This window comes from Saccopteryx leptura, chromosome 6 (genome assembly GCF_036850995.1).
Source record: "Saccopteryx leptura isolate mSacLep1 chromosome 6, mSacLep1_pri_phased_curated, whole genome shotgun sequence".
Taxonomy (NCBI): Eukaryota; Metazoa; Chordata; class Mammalia; order Chiroptera; family Emballonuridae; genus Saccopteryx; species Saccopteryx leptura.
The window spans coordinates 188,759,300-188,779,028 of record NC_089508.1 but is presented as its reverse complement, the minus strand read 5'-3'; the positions used below and the strand labels follow the sequence as shown (position 1 = coordinate 188,779,028).

Genomic DNA, 19,729 nt, shown 5'->3' with positions numbered 1-19,729 from the left:
CCTGCCCCCCCATCTCTCTACTGCCCGTCTGTGCCAGGCTCTGTGGGGGCAGCCTGAAACGAAGTCGTCGTAGGCTGAGCCTTCCGGAGCTCACAGCCAGGTTAGAGAGGAACTTGGGACACGAATGACCGGGTGTCCCGAGTGGCACCGGGTGGTCGGTGATAGGAAGGTGTGAAGAGACTCCAGTGGGGGCGGTGGGAAGGAGTTCTGGGAGCATTTCGTGGGGTGGGCTCCGGTCCGGTTAGACCTGGTGGAAGGGTTAAACTCGGGTGGGGGAAGGCAGTCCAGGTGGAGGGAGGGCATGAAAGTAGCATAGTGGGATGGGCGTGGGGAGATAGTGGAATCCTGGACAGGTAGACGACGTGGGCACATCACCAGGGCGGTGAGCACCAGGCCAGGGAGTGTGGGCTTCATCGTGTTGGCGGCTGGGGGCCGCTGGAGGTGTGTCCTGGGAGCGCTGGGGTTGGAAGCGGTGGAGGAGGAGGCGGGGAAGCAGGACTGGCCACACCAGCAGCTTCTGGTGGGGAGGAGCCACTGAGGGGAAGGAGCCCCAGGCAGACAGAGAAACCTGAGTTCAAGTCCTGGCAGCCTCTTTTTAGCGGTGTGACCTGGGACAGGCCGCAGTCTCCACCTGGCCCTTCATTTTCTGTTCCGGTGGAGGAGGTGGCAGGCAGTCCCTCTGCCTCAGGGACTTCTGCTGGGACAAGGCAGGGTGCTCCTTATCCTGCCCCGGGACTACAGGGGGCCTTGGCGGGCCTTTCTTAGCCACAGGCCCGCAGGACTCAAGCCCCCGGAAGGCCCCGTGCCGTGGTGCGTACACGGCTTCGCTCTGTGACCGACTCGTGCCCGCCAGCCAGGGGCGCTTTGGGAGTCTGACCCCAAGGCCACAGTGGCCCCGTCCTTCCTGGCTCTGTGCTGCCCTCCGACCACCCTCTGTAGTCTGTGTCGGGCCCGTCCCCTGCCTGTGGCTGGTTCTGTCGGGACCCTGGTTCCCTCTGACCCTGGTCAGATGTCCTCCCTCCTCAATCCAGGCCTTTTCCTGCGATTGGCAGCAGTCACCACCATGCAGGGACAGACACCACCGCTGCTGTGTATCTTGGGACCCAGACCAAGCCCCTCTTTGGTTCCAGGGGCCTGAACCACATTGGACACATGCCTGGCACAGCCGTCCGTCCGGAATCCAGAGCACAGGGAGAACGGAAAGCGTTAGCCTTGACTGCTCCGTTCTTTGGCTCCGACCCACCGGCCCAGGCTGCTCATCTGACGGGTCAGCTGGGAGCCGTCCCTTGCGCCGGGTTGCTAGGAGACCTCACTAGCAAGTGATCTCCCCTGAGCTGCCTCTTCCCACTCTCTGCTCCCAGCCCTTTGCTCCTTCCCAGAGAAAGAAATACCTGTGTCTGAGGCTGGGGTGGGGATATGGGATGGGGTTTTTAAGAATACGTTTGGGTTTTTTTTGTTTTGTTTTTTGTTTTTTCCTTGTGCAGCCTCGTGTGCACGGCTGCCTACTAGAACTTCCTGCAGGAATTGGAGTGTACTGTATGTGTTTTATTCAGGATGGTAGCTGCTCACCTCAGATGGTGATTAAGCACTTGAACTGTGTGTGGCTAATGCAAGTGGGGAATTAAATTGTCATTTCATGTAATTTACGTGGCCACGGTGTCGCATGTAGCCACCATGTTGGACAGTGCAGCTCAAGTGGGTTCCTGAGAGGATAGGCAAGGTCAGGATGAAGTGGTCACTGTCTGGACACCAGCCCGGTCTGTCCTCTCTGGGACCCCTGTGGATAACTGCCAGGGGTCACTGGGTGCAGTCACCATCTAAGAGCCACTGGCTTCGTTACGCTGTGTGTCCGGCTTGCCTCTCTGTATAGGCGCAGTTTTCCCAAAGTGATAACCTCGCTGTAATTTTATTATCCTGCTTTGTTGACTTACTACTTTTTGGCTTAATTACTTCTTCTCATTACTATGTCTTCTTCCTATTTATTATTTTAAAGGGTTGCTTACTATCCCACTGAGTTAATCCCGCCCTTGTCTTTTTTTTTTTTTTTTTTTTTTTTTTACAGAGACAGAGAGTCAGAGAGAGGGATAGATGGGGACAGACAGACAGGAACGGAGAGAGATGAGAAGCATCAATCATCAGTTTTTCTTAGTGACACCTTAGTTGTTCATTGATTGCTTTCTCATATGTGCCTTGACCATGGGCCTTCAGCAGACCGAGTAACCCCTTGCTCGAGCCAGCGACCTTGGGTCCAAGCTGGTGAGCTTTGATCAAACCAGATGAGCCCGCGCTGAAGCTGGAGGCCTCGGGGTCTAGAATCTGGGTCCTCTACATCCCAGTCCGACACTCTATCCACTGTGCCACCGCCTGGTCAGACAAACCCATCGTTGTCTTTTTTATTTTATTTTTTTTATTCATTTTTAGAGAGGAGAGAGAGGAGAGAGAGACCGAGAGAGAGAAGGGGGGAGGAGCTGGAAGCATCAACTCCCATATGTGCCTTGATCAGGCAAGCCCAGGGTTTTGAACCGGCGACCTCAGCATTTCCAGGTCGACGCTTTATCCACTGCACCACCACAGGTCAGGCCCAATCGTTGTCTTAACAGTTGAACAGCTAAGGTTATTTCCACTTTTTGGCCATTATTATGGATTAATATGAAGATGATCTTAGTACATTAACATTTTTAAAAAAATTATTGATTGTTTTTAGAGAGAAGTGGAAAGGGGTGGGGTAGAAACATCAATGTGTTGTTACACATATTTTGGCATGCATTGATTAGTTCTTGTATGTGCTGTGACTGGGGAGTGAACTTGCAACCTTGGCGTATCGGGTCGATGCTCTAAGCATCTGAGCTACCCGGCCAGGGCTGATCTTAGGGCATTTCATTTGTTGCCCTTTTTGAAATTATTTCCTGGCCTTAAATGATCAAGAATGAGAGATAGATATTAGGCTTAAGAAAAAAAAAAAAGACATTTTAAAGCAGGGGTCTCAAATTCGCGGCCCGCCGAACAATTTTGTGCGGCCCGCAGACTAATCCACGAAGTTCAAAATATTTTGGATAAAATTAAGTAAGCCTAGGGGCCTACTTGTATTTTTCATTTCTCTAGCATCCTAGCTAGATATTAGCTTAGTTAACAGCAGTTGTGATGCGAACTACAGTTTCTGGTCGTTTTGTGACACTGAGTAAACTGCATGTACGATTGTGCTTGTTGTACTGATTTTTTTTTGTTTTCAACTGCAGTGAGAAAAGTGTTGCGTAACAGTTGCCTTTTGTAGACCTAGTGCGGCCCGCCGAACGCTGTGATCTTGCTCTGCGGCCCACATGCTGAGTTGAGTTTGAGACCCCTGTTTTAAAGGCTTCTATAACCTCTTGCTAAGTTTTGTCCCTAAAAGATGGAATCTGTAGTCTCGTCAGTGATGAGCACCCACTCATTTGGTCGAGAGCGCTGGGTGTTGTCGTTAGTCCTTGTCTTGTTTATTTAATAAGCATGGAAATCCACGTTTTTGGAGGAAGATTCTTCCGGCAGAAGAATCTCGTGGCTTCTGTTTGCCTGTGGCCCGTTAGTGACCGTCCGGGTTATCAGTCAGCCCCTCCGAGGGGTCCCAGTGAAGGGCCCTTCCCAGCTCACAGTGCACGTGGGGGTGAGGGGGGCCCTCGTCACACGTGTCCCAGGGGCTGGAACCGCACTGGCGTGGAGAAGTGTACTTCCATACGTATTTGTGGAACACCCCCAGAGACGGGGAGCTAATTTCCATTTTAGGGGACAGTGGCGCAAGTCCAGAGGGGGCCGCGTGGTTCACGTAACTGGGGGGCAGACGGCCTTCAGGAACAGCCGGCTGCAGGTGTTCACAGACCGACCGCCCCTGCCCTCCTGCACGTGTGAGCCCTGTGCGCCCTGCTTCCCCGTCCTGACCTCAGCCTCAGGCGGGCTCTCCGGAGGAGTGGTAAGATGGGTGGGCTTCAAGACCCTCCAGCCTTCCCTCTGTCACTGTAGCAATCCCCCCCCTCCCCAGAAAGAGAAAAGCCTTTTTCCTCTTACCTTTAGCAACCCCCCCCCTCAAAAAAAAACCCAAAACAAACCAAAAAACTAACAGGTACAGCCCTGTGGCCTGTTTTGGGGCACATGACTGCATCACTGGCTGTGACTGGAAGGGGCCCGGCCGAGTGGCCGGGCCTGGGCTGTGCACCTGGACCAGGCGGGCTCAGCCCCTCATGAGGCCCTTGCACAGAGAGCGAGGGAGGTGGACGCGGTCCCGTTCCCCTGCTGCGCTGTTAGGACTCATCTCGGGGCAGCTCCGTGTCTCCCAGACCTGTGTGGCCCCGGGACCATCCCCTGCGGGTTCTTGGCTCCCGTGTTCTCATTGACTCTGCTCGGGGCAGGTGGTGGTCCCCTGTGTGTAGATGGGGCGGCTGTCACCAGTTGGACCCTGGTCACTGCACTCACCTCTGTGGACTGTGTTTCCCCATCTGCAGCAGAGTGGGGGTTAGGGAGTTGGTGTTAGGACTGTGGCCGGCGTTCTTTCTGGTCCCTAAGTTCTGTGATATCAGTTCTTCCTTTGGAGGAGGAGGCAGGGGACACAGTGCCTCCTAGAAAAAGACACCGTGATGCCAGCCTGCAGCCCGGAGGGCAGGGGAGGGCCTGGGGGCCGCCCCCTGCTGGCTGCCCCTGTGTGGCTGACTTTCAGGAGGCCTCTAGCCTCTGGCTGGCTGGGCCCCTTGGGTGGGGTGGGGCAGGGCTCCCAGTAGGCAAGGCTGTCCCCACCTCCTCCAGGCTGGGCCCCCAGCTGCACAAGGGGGAGGATTGTTCCTGCAGAGGTGCCAACGCTAGAAAACACAAGCGGCCACTGTCTCTGCTCTCCAGGGTGTGGGCCGAGGGTTTAGCCATGCCGGCCAGCAGTGGACGGCCGGGTAGGAGCCCCAGCCCTGCCTCGGCCAGGGGGAGAGACGGACGTCAGAGGCCGCTTGTTCTTTGTGTGACTCCTTGTCTGTCACCTCCCACGGGTGCCTCGTCCACGTGGACCACCCTTTGCTTTCCAAGACCTTCCCTCTCTCCCTATGATGCCCTCAGATCAGACCACAGAGATTGTGGGCATCCCTGTGCAGAGAGGGAAACTGAGGCCCAGAGAGGACCCTTGCAGAATTCATAGGCACCTCTGGCAAAGCGGTCAGGAACATGGACTTTGAAGCCACAGAGAAAGGCCTGACTTCAGCTCCTAGCCCTTTGCAACCCTGGGCAAGTGGCTTGACCTCTCTGAGCATCACTTTTCTTATATGTAAGATGAGGCTCTTAATAGTGGTTCCATGTGGGAGTCACTTAACGGAGGGGACCGAACAGTGTACTCCCTAGTTCGGTTCCAGGCTCAGCTAGTTTTCAGGTTGCCCCCCTCCCCCGGGAGATGGGGGGCGGGTAGGAATCCCCTCTCCCCCCCTAGTTCCAGGCCTGCCTCAGGCATAGCTGGATGCTAGCGGTACAGAAGGGCTTGGGACCATCTCCCGGGTCTCAGCAATTGTTCTGAGGCCGCATTTCATTGGCTGCCTGGATCGCATCCATACCTGAGCTGGTCCCCGTGGTCTGATTGGCCAGGATGAGTCATCCACCCGCCCACTTCCAGAGATAGGGGTAGAATTCACTCCATTGCCTCTTTGGGGCTTGGGAATGAGGGGAGGGGTTGCTCTGCTGCAGAGAAAAGTCTGGCTGGGGTGCGTTCTGTTCGAGGAGGGCAGTGACTCCAACCCACAGATGCCCCCTCTGTGCACAGACTGCCTTGTTCACTGGAAAAGTGCCACACACTGACACGGGCTCAGTAGATAACGGTTGAGTGACTGACTAGGGAATACGCAGCCGTGGGCAGTGAGAACAGGGGAGACCACAGGCCGATCCTGGGTGGGGCCTCTCCGCGCCTCTGCCTGCTCCTCTGGGAAACGGGCTCGATGGCTGACACCTGCCTGGATGGCCTGTGGGCCGAGCAAATTCTGGCAGCTGCACTGTTCCCCAGCTGCCAAGCGTGCTGTTGGCTGTGGTTGGCATTTGTCTTTAGCGAAGGGAGATGGAACGGAGCAGGGAACTGGGCTCTGTCCAGGGAGGGCCTGTTGGGAAGTGATTCAGAGCCCAGGCAGGCTTGTGTTTGGGTCCGGCCTGCACCGCCCACCCCCCCACTTGATGTGTGACCTGAGGCAAATCACTGTGCATCTCTGGAGCTCAGAGTCCTCTTCTGCAAATTATGCATGCTGCTGTTCGTGGCCAAGCCCTGGGTGGGAGACGGAGTGAGAGGCTCCCTGGGCGCCTGCTCACGCAGGGTTCGCTGTTTTTATCATCAGCCGTTACTGCGTCCTCTGTGGCCTCCGGGAGGTGGATGGCCACCTCAGCCAGGCTTTATTTTGGCCACGTCACTTTGTGTGCCACGGCTGCTGCTAACCCCTTCCTGGCAGGCGCCCGTCCCTGGAAGCTGAGCCAGGAGCTGGGCAGCGGTGTCCCCAGGGTGGATGGAGGCGCCCCGCCGGAGGCCCGCCCCGTGTTCAATGCTGCCTTTCAGGGTGGGTGGCAAGGCAGGCTGGGTGCGCTCCTGGGGTCCGCACCCCGCCGGGGCCTCCCCCGCCTCCAGGAGCAAACATCCCTTTTAATAAGGAAACCCAGAGAAAGGTGCCAGGCAGCCTCCTTCCTCCAGGCGTGGAAGGTGCTGGTGGAGGGCTGGCCTTTGCCCAGATTCTCCCCAGTGACTCCCTGGCCGGGGGCGGGGAGGGCATGGATGCCAGGGCCACCCGCAAAGCCTTCCACCTGAACATGGTACAGAGAGTGGAGTGCCCTTTGACCCTCTCTTCCCTCAGGCTGCCTCCCAGCCTGCTGGCAGGCAGTATCTTTCCAGAATTTTCCATGCATTCCTATTACATGTGAGCATCGACGAAAGTGTCTTTTCCAGTTTTTCTGTAAAAGGACCATGCCATGTTTATTGTTCAGTGTTGTACTTTTTTTTTTTTTTATATATATCTATATTTTTCTGAAGTGAGAGGCAGGGAAGGAGAGAGACTCCTGCATGCGCTGACCGGGATCCACCTGGCATGCCCACTAGGGGGTGTTGCTTTGTTGCAATCGGAGCCGTTCTAGCGCCAGAGGCGGAGGCCATGAAGCCATCCTCAGCGCCTGGTCCAACTTTGCTCCAATGGATCCTCGGCTGCGGGAGGGGAAGAGAGAGACAGAGAGGAAGGAGAGGGGGAGGGGTGGAGAAGCAGATGGGCGCTTCTTCTGTGTGCCCTGGCTGGGAATCGAACCTGGGACTCCTACACGCCAGGCCGCCACTCTACGAGTGAGCCAATTGGCCAGGGCCTTGTATCTGTTGACCTTCCATGTCCCTTCTTTGCAGGCCAAGAACAAGGAGACAGGTGCCCTGGCCGCCGCCAAAGTGATTGAGACCAAGAGTGAGGAGGAGCTGGAGGACTACATCGTGGAGATCGAGATCCTGGCCACCTGCGACCACCCCTACATCGTGAAGCTTCTGGGCGCCTACTTCCACGACGCCAAGCTGTGGGTAAGGCATCGCCCACCCGGCCGGGCCCCGTGGCCTGGGCCCCAGGGCTTCAGCTCTCTCTCAGCATCTGCCTGGAAGGCAGGGGCCGGGGAAGGACAGAGGGAGGTAGGGGGCTCCTGGTCCCCTGCCGCCCCCTTTCTGCACACCCCCTCCACTGGTGGGGTTGGCTCAGAGCAGGAAGGAACTCAAAAGCCTCTGGCCTGTCCTCAAATCCTGGCTCTGCTGCCTGTAAGGTGGATAACGCTGCGTGAGTTCTTTCCTGCTCTGTGCCTCGGTTTCTCCATCTGTAAAGTGGGTATGATAGTACCTAGCCCACAGCATTGTTACAGGGATTAAATGAGGTAATTTGTGGTAGGTACTTCTTTTTCTTTTTCTTTTTTTGTGACAGAGACAGAGAGAGGTACAGGTAGGGGGCAGACAGACTGGAAAGGAGAGAGATGAGAAGCATCAATTCTTTGTTGCACCACCTTAGTTCATTGATTGCTTTCTTATATGTGCCTTGACTGGGGGGGGCTACAGCAGACCAAGTGACCCCTTGCTCAAGCCAGAGACCTTGGGCTCAAGCTGGTGAGCTTTGCTCAAATCAGATGAGCCTGTGCTCAAACTGGCGACCTCGGGGTCTCGAACCTGGGTCCTATGCATCCCAGTCTGACGCTCTATCCACTGTACCACTGCTTGGTCAGGCCATGGTAGGTACTTGTTTTTTTGTGTTTTTTTTTTGTATTTTTCTGAAGCTGGAAACGGGGAAGCAGTCAGACAGACTCCCGCATGCGCCCGACCGGGATCCACCCGACACGCCCACCAGGGGGCGATGCTCTGCCCATCCGGGGTGTCACTCTGTCACGACCAGAGCCACTCTAGCGCCTGGGGCAGAGGCCAAGGAGCCATCCCCAGCGCCCGGGCCATCTTTTGCTCCAATGGAGCCTCGGCTGCGGGAGGGGAAGAGAGAGACAGAGAGGAAGGAGAGGGGGAGGGGTGGAGAAGCAGATGGGCGCCTCTCCTGTGTGCCCTGGCTGGGAATCAAACCCAGGACTTCTGCACGCCAGGCCGACGCTCTACCACTGAGCCAAACAGCCAGGGCCTTATGGTAGGTACTTCTAAGAGCATCTGGCACAGATAAGAGGTGAGTGAACAGTTGTGTGGTGTTGGCTACTGTGTTACTTGTACCAGTAAAATCGTTACTACCACTGCGTTGCTGCCACGTGGGTGTTCTTTCCAATGGCAGCCCTAAGGAAGGGAAGCCTTTAACAGCCCCCCCTCTTCCGTCTATGCACAGGGCAGGTGCAGCTTCGAGCCCCCCTTCCAAACGCAGCATCGCTCGTCCGCTCACGAGGTGTCCCGGGGTGCCCTGGTTTTTCTCGGACTGGCCTGCCCTGCATAGCGTCTCCCCCTTGACGTTCTCGTTGGTGTTCATGCCTCTCCGTTGAAAAACCCCACGCTTCCTAGACGGCTCGTGTCTCACCAGACGTTTTCTCAGCCAGTATTATATATGTAAACAGCGTGTGTGTATCCTCAAAACCCAGTACAATTGTAACAAAACGGTGTGCTGGCGACTTCTCTGGTGCATTCTGGATGCAATTGGAAGGCTGGTGGAGTCACATGTGGACACTCTGTGGAGGTTGCCCAGGCTCGGTGGACTGGAGTCCCCGGGAGGGGGGGGGCGGGACTGGGGGGGGCCTTTCTCTTGGCACTGCACACAGCGGGCTTACTGACAACTGTGAGTGATGCCTTGGGGGTCAGCAGGGGGTGTTTTCAGCATGTCACCTCCTAGCGTGCTAGTTTCCAATGCCTGGAAACAGTGTCACTATGTTTTAGTTACATTTTAAGAAATCAGTGGGGAGTTTGGAGTTGACATGTGATGCTTTACAATTTTTCCACATAATATAATGGGAAATAGACTCCTGCTTAGCTTTTTATTTTGTTGCACAGAATGCCTGAGTTTTAGGAGTAGAACTATTAATGTTTAATGTGGAAATTTGGGAAAAGGATCCTGTGGCCTCAGGCACCAAAGAAGGTTTAGAAACGACGTTGAAGGTCACGCCTTCGTTCAGCAGGGAGGAAGGAAGCAAGGCCGTCTCTGAGGTTGGGTGTGAACTGGACCCCACCCGGAGCTCTGGCCACTAAAACTGGCTCCCCTCCCCCGTGACACAGGGCAAGTTCCCTTCCTTCTCTGAGCGTCTCCTCAGGGGGTCTCCTAGTTGTCACTGCGGGGGGTAAAACCACTGCCTCCATCTGGTGTCAGCTGACGCCTCAAAGCCCTTCCTCATCCACGGTCTCCCGGCACCTCGGGAGGTGAGCAGGGCATGGAGACTGGTCACCCTTTCCCAGAGGAGGGGACAGAGGTCCAGGGAGGGTGGACCCCTCGCACAGGGTCACACAGCTGAGGCCCCTGAAGCTGCTGCCTACGGGTTTTCTCTGTCCTGATTCATGGAGCCGCTTTTTAAAATGTTCTTTCTTTCTTTTAAGAAATTAGCCTGACCAGGCGGTGGCACAGTGGATAGAGTGTCAGACTGGGATGCAGAGGACCCAGGTTCGAGACTCCCAAGGTCGCCGGCTTGAGCGCAGGCTCATCTGGTTTGAGCAAAAAAAGCCCACCAGCTTGAACCCAAGGTCACTGGCTCAAGCAAGGGGTTACTCGGTCTGCTGAAGGCCCGCAGTCAAGGCACATATGAGAGGGCAGTCAATGAACAACTAAGGTGTTGCAACGTGCAATGAAAAACTGATGATTGATGTTTCTCATCTCTCTCCGTTCCTGTCTGTCTGTCCCTGTCTATCCCTCTCTCTGACTCACTCTCTGTCTCTGTAAAACATAAATAAATAAAATTAAAAAAAAAAAGAAATTAAACGATTACAGTGGACCCTTCAACAGCACAGGTTTGAACCACGCAGTTAATATGTGGATTTTTTTCCCAATAAATACCTGTACTGTCTTCTCTCGGAGGTTGGGTGTCCGCGGATGTGGAGGGCTACTGCTGTGCATTGTTCTGCGCCATTTTATACAGGGGACAGTCAGCACCCGCAGATTTGGGTACAGCGGGGACCCTGGAACCGATTCCCCATGGATATCCAGGGACAACTAGTGCGGTTTGGGGGAGTTGGAAGTTACAAGCAGATTTTCAACTGCTTGGTGTCGGCACCCCTAGCCCCTGCATTGTTCAGGAGTCAGCTGTGATGTTTATGGTCATCAGGGGAAAATGAGAGTATGTAGAAAAGCTAAACAAACAAAAAAAGATGAATACCATCCAAATTTTTATACCAGAGATAACCACCGGTTCCTATAGACACACACTCCCCATACCCACAGGGTTTGAAAAAGGATGGATTGGCCTGACCTGTGGTGGCGCAGTGGATAAAGCGTCAACCTGGAAATGCTGAGGTTGCCGGTTCAAAACCCTGGGCTTGCCTGGTCAAGGCACATATGGGAGTTGATGCTTCCTGCTCCTCCCCCCTTCTCTCTCTCTCTCTCTCTCTCTCTCTCTCTCTCTCTTTCTCTGTCCCCTCTCTATAATGAATAAATAAAATCTTAAAAAAAAAAAATTAAAAAAAAAAAAAGAAAAAGGATGGATTTGTACCATACCTGTTACTCTCCTTAAACCTTTCAGCCTATTCTTTTTGTGTAAGATACATTTTGTGTAAGATTCCGTGTCAGGAGGGATTAGACTTGCTTCTTGACTGTTACATAGAATTCCATCATTCTGACCGTGCTGTGTTCTACTGAGGAGCATTTAGATCAGGCTTCCCCAAACTACGGCCCGCGGGCCACATGCGGCCCCCTGAGGCCATTTATCTGGCCCCCACCACACTTCCAGAAGGGGCACCTCTTTCATTGATGATCAGTGAGAGGAGCACTGTATGTGGCGGCCCTCCAATGATCTGAGGGACAGTGAACTGGTCCCCTGTGTAAAAAGTTTGGGGAACCCTGATCCTTCCCTTTTATTTTTATTTTTGGTTATAAAGAACTCTGGTGGACATCTTTGAATTTCTGTGTTGTTGCCTGAGGACCTCTTTAGGAGAACTTGAAAGGTTTTTAAGTGTCCACCGCCACACCGGCCCTGCAGAGCCACGTTTGATGTTAGTTATACAAAGGGGTTTCCCCATCTCCCCACTCCCCGTCCGCCCATTAATCTGTCCGTCCGTCCTGCCGTCCATCCACACAAGCCTGGATGGGACTGCTGGTTATATGCCCATTAAGGAAAAACACTGCCTTTGATGTGTCTGTGCCCATTACTGATGGTGGCTGGTGGTACCAAGGTCATGACTTTCTCGGGTCCCACAACAGCAGCCAGTTGTTATCAAGGGCGACCTGTGTGTGCTACGTGCATCGAGCCATTTCTTCTTCCTTCTGTGACATTGTTATCACCATCTTACAGATGAGAACAAGAAACAAAGAGGCTAAGCGCCCCCGCCCCTGCCCCCAAGGTCACATGGGCTGAACTGGAACACCGGATAGCGATAAAGGACACTTTGTAACTGGACTGTAACCGTCTGAGGTTATTTAAATAGATACAGCAGAATGTTTTTGCCCCCTGAGTTGTCACTTTAGGCTGGTCTTTTGTTACTCAGAGCTGCTGCTATCGCAGAACCGGGTTCTTACCCTCCCGTTTTTGTAGCTGCCCCAACAGCTGCCTACATTTGCTACTTTGTAAACCTTGTAAAGCGCTAGCTCCTCATTTTGGGGACTTGTTTTAGACCTTGTGAAATCAAGGAGGGTGGATCCAGTGGGACAGAAGGCTTCCAGCAGAAAGGATGGCACAGGCAGTGGCCTGGAGGCAGGAAGGCGTGGCCTGCTTGGGGGATGGGCAGACAAGGGTTTAGGCTGTACTTGGTCAAAACTGAGGATGGGGAAAGTCATTGGAGGCGGTGTTGCGCAGGGCCTTGAATGCCGCGGAGGTGAAGAGTTTGCACTTGATCTTTTAGGTCTGTTCTCCAAGTACAGCCCTCGGCCCCCAGAGCAGTTCCTGGGACCTTGTTAGCAATGCAAAATATCAGGTCTCAGCCCAGACCTGCTGAATTCGGGGACTCTGGGGTGGTGCCCAGTAATCTGTGTTTCTATGTGATGGGTGCTTGCTTAAGGTTGAGAACTAGTGTTTTAGGTAACAGGGACCCAGGGAAAATTTTCCCAGGGGAGAGACCCATGTTCTGTGTTTTAGAAAGAACTTATGTTTGAGGGAGCAAGATTAAAAGCGTTAAATTAAGGCTGGTAAGGCAGTGAGTGGTAAGGACAGGCGAGGCCAGAAGCCCACAGTTGGAATATGGGAATGTCACTGAGTCAAGACAGGCTTCAGAGGAAGGAGCATTTGAACTGGACCTTGAAGGATGCATAGGAGTTCTCCAGAGGGCTGCGAGACTCTCAGGTGAGGGACGGCATGTGTGGAAGAGTGGGGGGGATGTCTTGTTCTGTGATACAGGGTTGAGGGGTACACCGACCCTGCAGGATGGTTCTTGGCCCGTCTCGTGCCAGGATCGGGCCTCATGCGGGGCTGTAGGAGCCAGCTTTTCGGTGTGGGTGTCTTTGACAAAACCAATCCTAGACCGGGAGGTCTGCTCTCTGGGACTTTGGGATGAGAAGTTGGCTGTTGCCTAAAGTGTCTTTGGCCCCTTCCCCGACACGACATCCAAGAACAGACTTTCCCCCTGGACGGGGCAGAGGTCATCCACCATGCCACCCGCCTACAATCTGACAAGATTAGCTCATTCCCCCCCTCCCCCTAGAATTTGTAATCCTAGCAGAACCCTGTCAGTGGTTTCTTATGACCACTTCTGCTTTTGAACATCAAATGGCACAAGTGGAAGGAGAAAGCCCCAAATGGTTCTGGACCAGTGCCACCCCATTGAAATACAATAGAAATATAATTATAAGCCCTGGCCGGTTGGCTCAGTGGTAGAGCGTCGGCCTGGCGTGCAGAAGTCCCAGGTTCGATTCCTGGCCAGGGCACATAGGAGAAGCGCCCATCTGCTTCTCCACCCCTCCTCCTCTCCTTCCTCTCTGTCTCTCTCTTCCCCTCCCGCAGCCGAGGCTCCATTGGAGCAAAGATGGCCCAGGCGCTGGGGATGGCTCCTTGGCCTCTGCCCCAGGCGCTAGAGTTGCTCTGGTCACGACAGAGCGATGCCCCGGAGGGGCAGAGCATCGCCCCCTGGTGGGCAGAACATCACCCCTCGTGGGCGTGCCAGGTGGATCCCGGTCGGGCACATGCGGGAGTCTGTCTGACTGTCTCTCCCCGTTTCCAGCTTCAGGAAAAAAAAAAAAAAAAAAAATTAAAAAAAAAAGAAATATAATTAATATAATTATAAATGTTCTAATAGCCACAGTAAGAAGAGCAAAAAAAAAAAAAAAAAAAAAACCCAAAAGAAAAACAACCCCAGGTAAAATTAGTCTAAATAATATTATTTACTTAACCTGGCATATCAAAAATATTATCATTCTGACATGTAAAAATTATTGAGATAATTTACTTAAAAAAAAAATTCTAAGCCTTCAGATCCAGTGTGCATTTTACTTAGAGCACATCTCAAGGCAGGGACTGAATTTTCCTCAGAAATCTACGTTGAGATGTCGTGAGGCTTATGGTAGACAAAAGAGTCACATCCCCAGTGTTCCAACATTCCTTTTAAAAATTTTTTTGATTGATTTTAGAGAGAGGAAGAGAGAGAGAGAGAGAGAGAGAGACAGAGACACACAGAATGACCTGTTCTGTCATAGATGTGTCCCTGTATGTGCCCTGACCGGGGATCGAACCAGCAACCTCTGTGCTTCAGGATGATGCTCTTACCAACCAAGCTATCTGGCTAGGGCCCAGCATCCTCATATGTTTCCCAATAACAGAATCCCATGTCAGCTTTTAAATTTAAGTTAAATTGAAAGTGAATAGAATGATCAGTTTTCAACACCAGCCACATTTCGAGTGCTCGATACCCACATGTGGCCAGCGGCTTACCGTTTGGGACAGTGCAGACCGAGCAGCTCCGGACGCACAGCCAGGTCCCCGAAAGGGAGGGAGTTCAGGAAACCCTGGGCTGGCCGACCTCGTGAGTGTGCCCCGGGTTCTGATGGCCCCCAGCGTCACCCTGCCCCCACCTCCCACCCTGCAGCCCTGACCCAGATTTCGGTTCCTGGGAATGTCTTTCAAGGGTCGGATCCTTTTCCTACATGTACTGTGGGTGTAAGAGAGAATGGCATTTTTGGAAAATGTTGAACAATCAGTCCCCTGGGAAGAATAGCCCTGGCTTACAGCGTCTGCCAATTTCTGACGTGACTAGTCCTGCCACGGTTGAGTGTCAGGCTACATAGGTCACGTCACGGACACAGAGTTGGGAAGGATGTGCCGGCCGTGGTGAGGTGTTTCTGCCGTACAGGTAGAGGAGACGAAAATCAAAAATCGCTTCAAGAGCATCGCTAACAGGAGAACGCAGTCAAAGAATTAGGAAGGCGATGTGTTTTTGAGTATTTATCATCTTTGTTTTTGTTTTTAATATGATTTTTTTTTTTTTTTGGTATTTTTCTGAAGCTGGAAACGGGGATAGACAGTCAGACAGACTCCTGCATGCGCCCGACCGGGATCCACCCGGCACGCCCACCAGGGGGCGACGCTCTGCCCACCAGGGGGCGTCGCTCTGTCGCAACCAGAGCCGCTCCAGCGCCTGGGGCAGAGGCCAAGGAGCCATCCCCAGCGCCCGGGCCATCTTTGCTCCAATGGAGCCTCGCTGCGGGAGGGGAAGAGAGAGACAGAGAGGAAGGAGAGGGGGAGGGGTGGAGAAGCAGATGGGCGCTTCTCCTGTGTGCCCTGGCCGGGAATCGGACCCAGGACTTCTGCACGCCAGGCCGACGACCACTGAGCCAACCGGCCAGAGCTTTAATATGATTTTTAAAATGAAAAGATTATATAACTTCATTTTTTTTTTTTTTTTTTTTTTTCATTTTTCTGAAGCTGGAAACAGGGAGAGACAGTCAGACAGACTCCCGCATGCGCCCGACCGGGATCCACCCGGCACGCCCACCAGGGGGCGATGCTCTGCCCATCCTGGGCGTCGCCATATTGCGACCAGAGCCACTCTAGCGCCTGGGGCAGAGGCCAAGGAGCCATCCCCAGCGCCCGGGCCATCCTTGCTCCAATGGAGCCTTGGCTGCGGGAGGGGAAGAGAGAGACAGAGAGGAAAGCGCGGCGGAGGGGTGGAGAAGCAAATGGAAGCTTCTCCTGTGTGCCCTGGCCGGGAATCGAACCCGGGTCCTCCGCACGCTAGGCCGACGCTCTACCGCTGAGCCAACCGGCCAGGGCTATAACTTCATAATGGTTATATTTGCCCAGGCTGCATAGCTTGTTAGAGTATCATCCTGATAACCCAAGGTTGTGGGTTCGATCCCCAGTCAGGGCTCATACGATAATCAACCAGTGAGTGTGTAAATAAATGGAACAGCAAATCAGTGTTTTTTTTTCTCTCTCTCTCCCCCCCGCCGTCTCCCCTTCTTTCCCCCTTTCTCCATCTCTCTCCTTTCCTCTTTCTCTAAAAATCAGTACATAGAAATTAGCAAAAATAATTGTAGTGTTTAACAACTGACTTACAAAAATTCCTGAAAATGTAGCCTTCAGTTTTCACAAGCTGGTGACCGATGTCTCCAGAGTGCCACTGGAGCTGAGGAAGCCATAGACCTGGGATGTGACCACCGCCGTGACCTGCCCGGTTAGGAATTTGTGATCAGACCATGCTGTGTGGTCATTGTTGGTCACCGAGCTCGCGAGACCTGCCGAGTCGCCCGCTGAGCTAGTGGGGTCATTTGTGTTGCCCCTTTTCGTTGATCTATTCTGCGCCCACAACCTGGTGGACGGACAGGCTGGTGAGCGTGTTGTCCATGCCTTCCTGAGCCTTTTCTCCAGCTCGTCTAAGCTGCGTGCAGGTGACACTTCCAGGTCTCTGCCATCTAGTGCCATCTTCCAGGCAGCCCCTCTCTTGTGGCTTCTCTGGTGACCCTTCCCGAAGCCTTGCTGTGACCATGTCACTCCCAGACAGTCAGAACGATGACATTGGGGGTCGGCGACACCAGAGTGAGGGGAGGCCTTTTGCGTGTGCTGTAGGTCTGGTCACCCCGGACCTGCCCTGGACACCTGTACAGGTCAAGTTCAAGGTCAGAAGTCCCTTTGTCGACCTGTGGTGGCGCAGTGGATAAAGCGTCAACCTGGAAATGCTGAAGTCGCCGGTTCGAAACCCTGGGCTTGCCTGGTCAAGGCACATATGGGAGTTGATGCTTCCTGCTCCTCCCCCTTTTCTCTCTCTCTCTCTGTCTCTCCCTCTCCTCTCTAAAAAAAAAAAGAAGTCCCTTTGTCTCCGTCCCGCCCGTTTCCTCTGGGCAGAAAGTTTTGCAGGGAGTCTTAGATGCCCAGGAATCTCTTTGCTGAGTAGCAAACAAAACATAGACCCCTTTGCTTGGCGTGGGGTCCCGCCCCCTCCTCAGGTTTAACAAGATTGTTTCGGGTGCTCAATGTCCGTGGTATTCATTTATATGACACTCTAGGTAGGGCTGCCTCTCCCAAACCTCGTTCATTTTGCTCCTTCTGCAATAGTTAATAGAATTCTTCGAAGTGACTCACATTTTAGAAATTAAAAGACATTTATTTAAAAGGAGACTTGCGTCTCACTGCCCTACATGGAAAACTAGGTCCCACTCGCCATAAATAGAAATAAAAGAAAATAAACCGGTTCTGTTCAGCTCAAGCCCGATCCCTCTGCCTGCCAAAGCGTTCCGCTGCGCCCCGCGCTCCCTGTTAAAGGCAGAAAGGGAGGCTGGCGCAATGGGGACGCTCAGCTCGTGAGCGTGGGGTGCCGGGCGACGCCCCAAACTCGCCTTCCTGTCTCCGAGCCTTACTCGGGCCACGTGCAGAGCCAGCTGGTGGACGTGGGGCCTGGCCGAGCCTCGTGAGGTCGGAAGTGAGGGATGATGCGGCCAGGCTCAGTGGCTTGCCCGGGGTCATTCAAGGGGACAGAGACTGGGCTTCCGCCCACCTCGGCTGGCCAGGCAGCAGGAGGTCTTGTCCTCACAGCTCATTTCTCAACTCGCATCGTCTACACCCGGGCTTCTCCAGTATGTGTAGCTGTGGAATCCTCTGCTGTGGAAATCTTCCCAGAAGTCCTCGTGGGCCACAGAGAGAACGACATTTGCCCGAGCTGAGGTGATGGGCCTCCTTGACCCTCAGTCCCCACTCCCAAGGTGGCCCCCAGAGGAGCTCTTGGCTTGTGCATTCTGTTTGGTCTCCATCAGGATTTGCTCACTCCTGGTGGGGGGGGAGCGGTCCCAGGACATTATTACGTCCTGCCTCTTACTGAGTAGGCTCCGGTAGAACCCCCACCTTCCTGCTCAGCTGTGACAACCAAAACCTTCTCCAAATGTTGCCCAATATCCCCTGGCGGGGGGCACACTTACCCCTGGCTGAGAACCACACGTCTCTACCACTCATAGCTCTTGCTGTTGGGAGTGGGAGGCTGTGAGCCGCGGCCCCGCCCGTGCAGTGGACCTCAGAGCAGGTCGCAGGCTGCTGACCTCAGGCCAGCTCAGGCCTGCAGATGCATTTTGTTTGGCATGTGTGATACTTTTAGAAATTTCTTAGTGTTTTGCCAGATGTCACATAGAAGTCTGCCCTCTGGCTTTTCTTGAACAACCAGACTACCTTTCTGCATGGCTGCAGTTACCTGGGCTGAGCAGCAGTTGCCCCTGGGTGGGGATGTGACCACCAGCCAGTTAGCCTCAGACCGCACCACTCCCTAATACCCCCAATGGAGGGAGGGCTCTTTGCCATTGGCATGTGGCACTGCTTTTCTTCTCTTTTCTTTCTTTTTTAATCTTTTTTTTCTTCTTTTTCTAAGTAAGAGGAGGGGAGATAGAGAGACAGACTCCCGCATGTGTCCCTGCAGCAACCCCCATCAGGGGCTGGGGCCGACGTCTGCCCATCTGGCCATGCTCACAACCAAGCTAATTTTAGCACCTGAGGCGGAGGCTCCGTGGAGCCATCCTCACTCAGCGCCTGGGGCTGATGCACTTGCACCAATCAAGCCTTGGCTGTGGGAGGGCAAGAGAGAGAGAGACAGAGAGAAGGGGGAGAGGGAGGGGTGGAGAAGCAGATGGTCACTTCTCCTGTGTGCCCTGACTGGGAATCAAACCCAGGACATCCACACGCCAGGCTAAGGCTCTACCACTGAGCCAACCTGCCGGGGCCCTGCTTTTCTTAAAGTAGAATTGAGAGGAAGTATTTCCCATCCCAGGTCTCTGTCAAAACTGAGGAAAGGAAATTAACCAGGAGGACTGAGTTCCTAGGGAAATGTGTGAGGGGCATTTTTCCATCTCGGCAGCCTGCTCCGCCCCATTGGTTAGCTGACCCAACGCGGGGGGGTATGTGAGCGAGGCCACCTGGCCTAGGGAGTCCAAAAATAGGCTTGTGAAGGGTCTGTGAACTTCTGTACATGCGCAGTAAGTTGTGTGTGTGTCTGTGTGTGTGTGAGAGAGAGCGGGATCCTGGAGGAGCGCTGTGGGCCTCTCAGGGTGTGACTTCTTGTCTGAAAAGGAACATTTTGCAAAGAGGCAGAGTAGGCCCCAGGGTGACAGCAGGGTGTGGGCGGGCGGGCCTGCTGGCCACACAGGTCCACGTGACCGCATGTCACCCACCAGGGTTTCTGTGGCTTGTCCCCTTGGGCTCTGAGGCCAGCCGTTGTCACTGACAGAGATTGCATCTCTGGCCTGAGAGGAGCCGGAGTTATAGAGACCAACGTCAGACGGCGGCCGGCGGCCCAGTGAGCTTCTCAGACGTCACTCGGTGTGGCGGACGGGGCGCTGGGCCGGGGCCGGGAGACCTGAGGTCATACAGGTTGCGTGACCCTAGCCATCCTCAGACACAGTGGGCCCTCCTGCCTGTGTGCCCAGAGATGGGGACAGACAAGCTGGGGACCTGGGGTGTGACTGGGATCCTGCTGTTGGAGCGGCCAGGTTGGGGGGTGGTCTCTGTGTCACAGTCAGAGGAGCAAGGGCGATTCTGTGGCCTGGCCACATTCCCCAGCACAGACGTCCCCAAACTACGGCCCCCTGAGGCCATTTATCCGGCCCTTGCTGCACTTCCGGAAGGGGCACCTCTTTCATTGGTGGTCAGTGTACTGGAGTACTGTATGTGGCAGCCCTCCAACGGTCTGAGGGACAGTGAACTGGCCCCCTGTGTAAAAAGTTTGGGGACCCCT

General features: G+C 54.1%; 1 protein-coding gene across 1 annotated transcript in view; it reads left to right on the top strand.

The window, feature by feature from the left end:
• The window catches only part of STK10 (serine/threonine kinase 10), a 95,145-nt gene that overhangs the window by 12,525 nt on the left and 62,891 nt on the right, over positions 1-19,729 (top strand). The window contains exon 2 of the mRNA XM_066388213.1: positions 7,355-7,519. Coding sequence (XP_066244310.1) covers positions 7,355-7,519 — 165 coding nt within the window. The remainder of the gene's footprint in view (positions 1-7,354; positions 7,520-19,729) is intronic.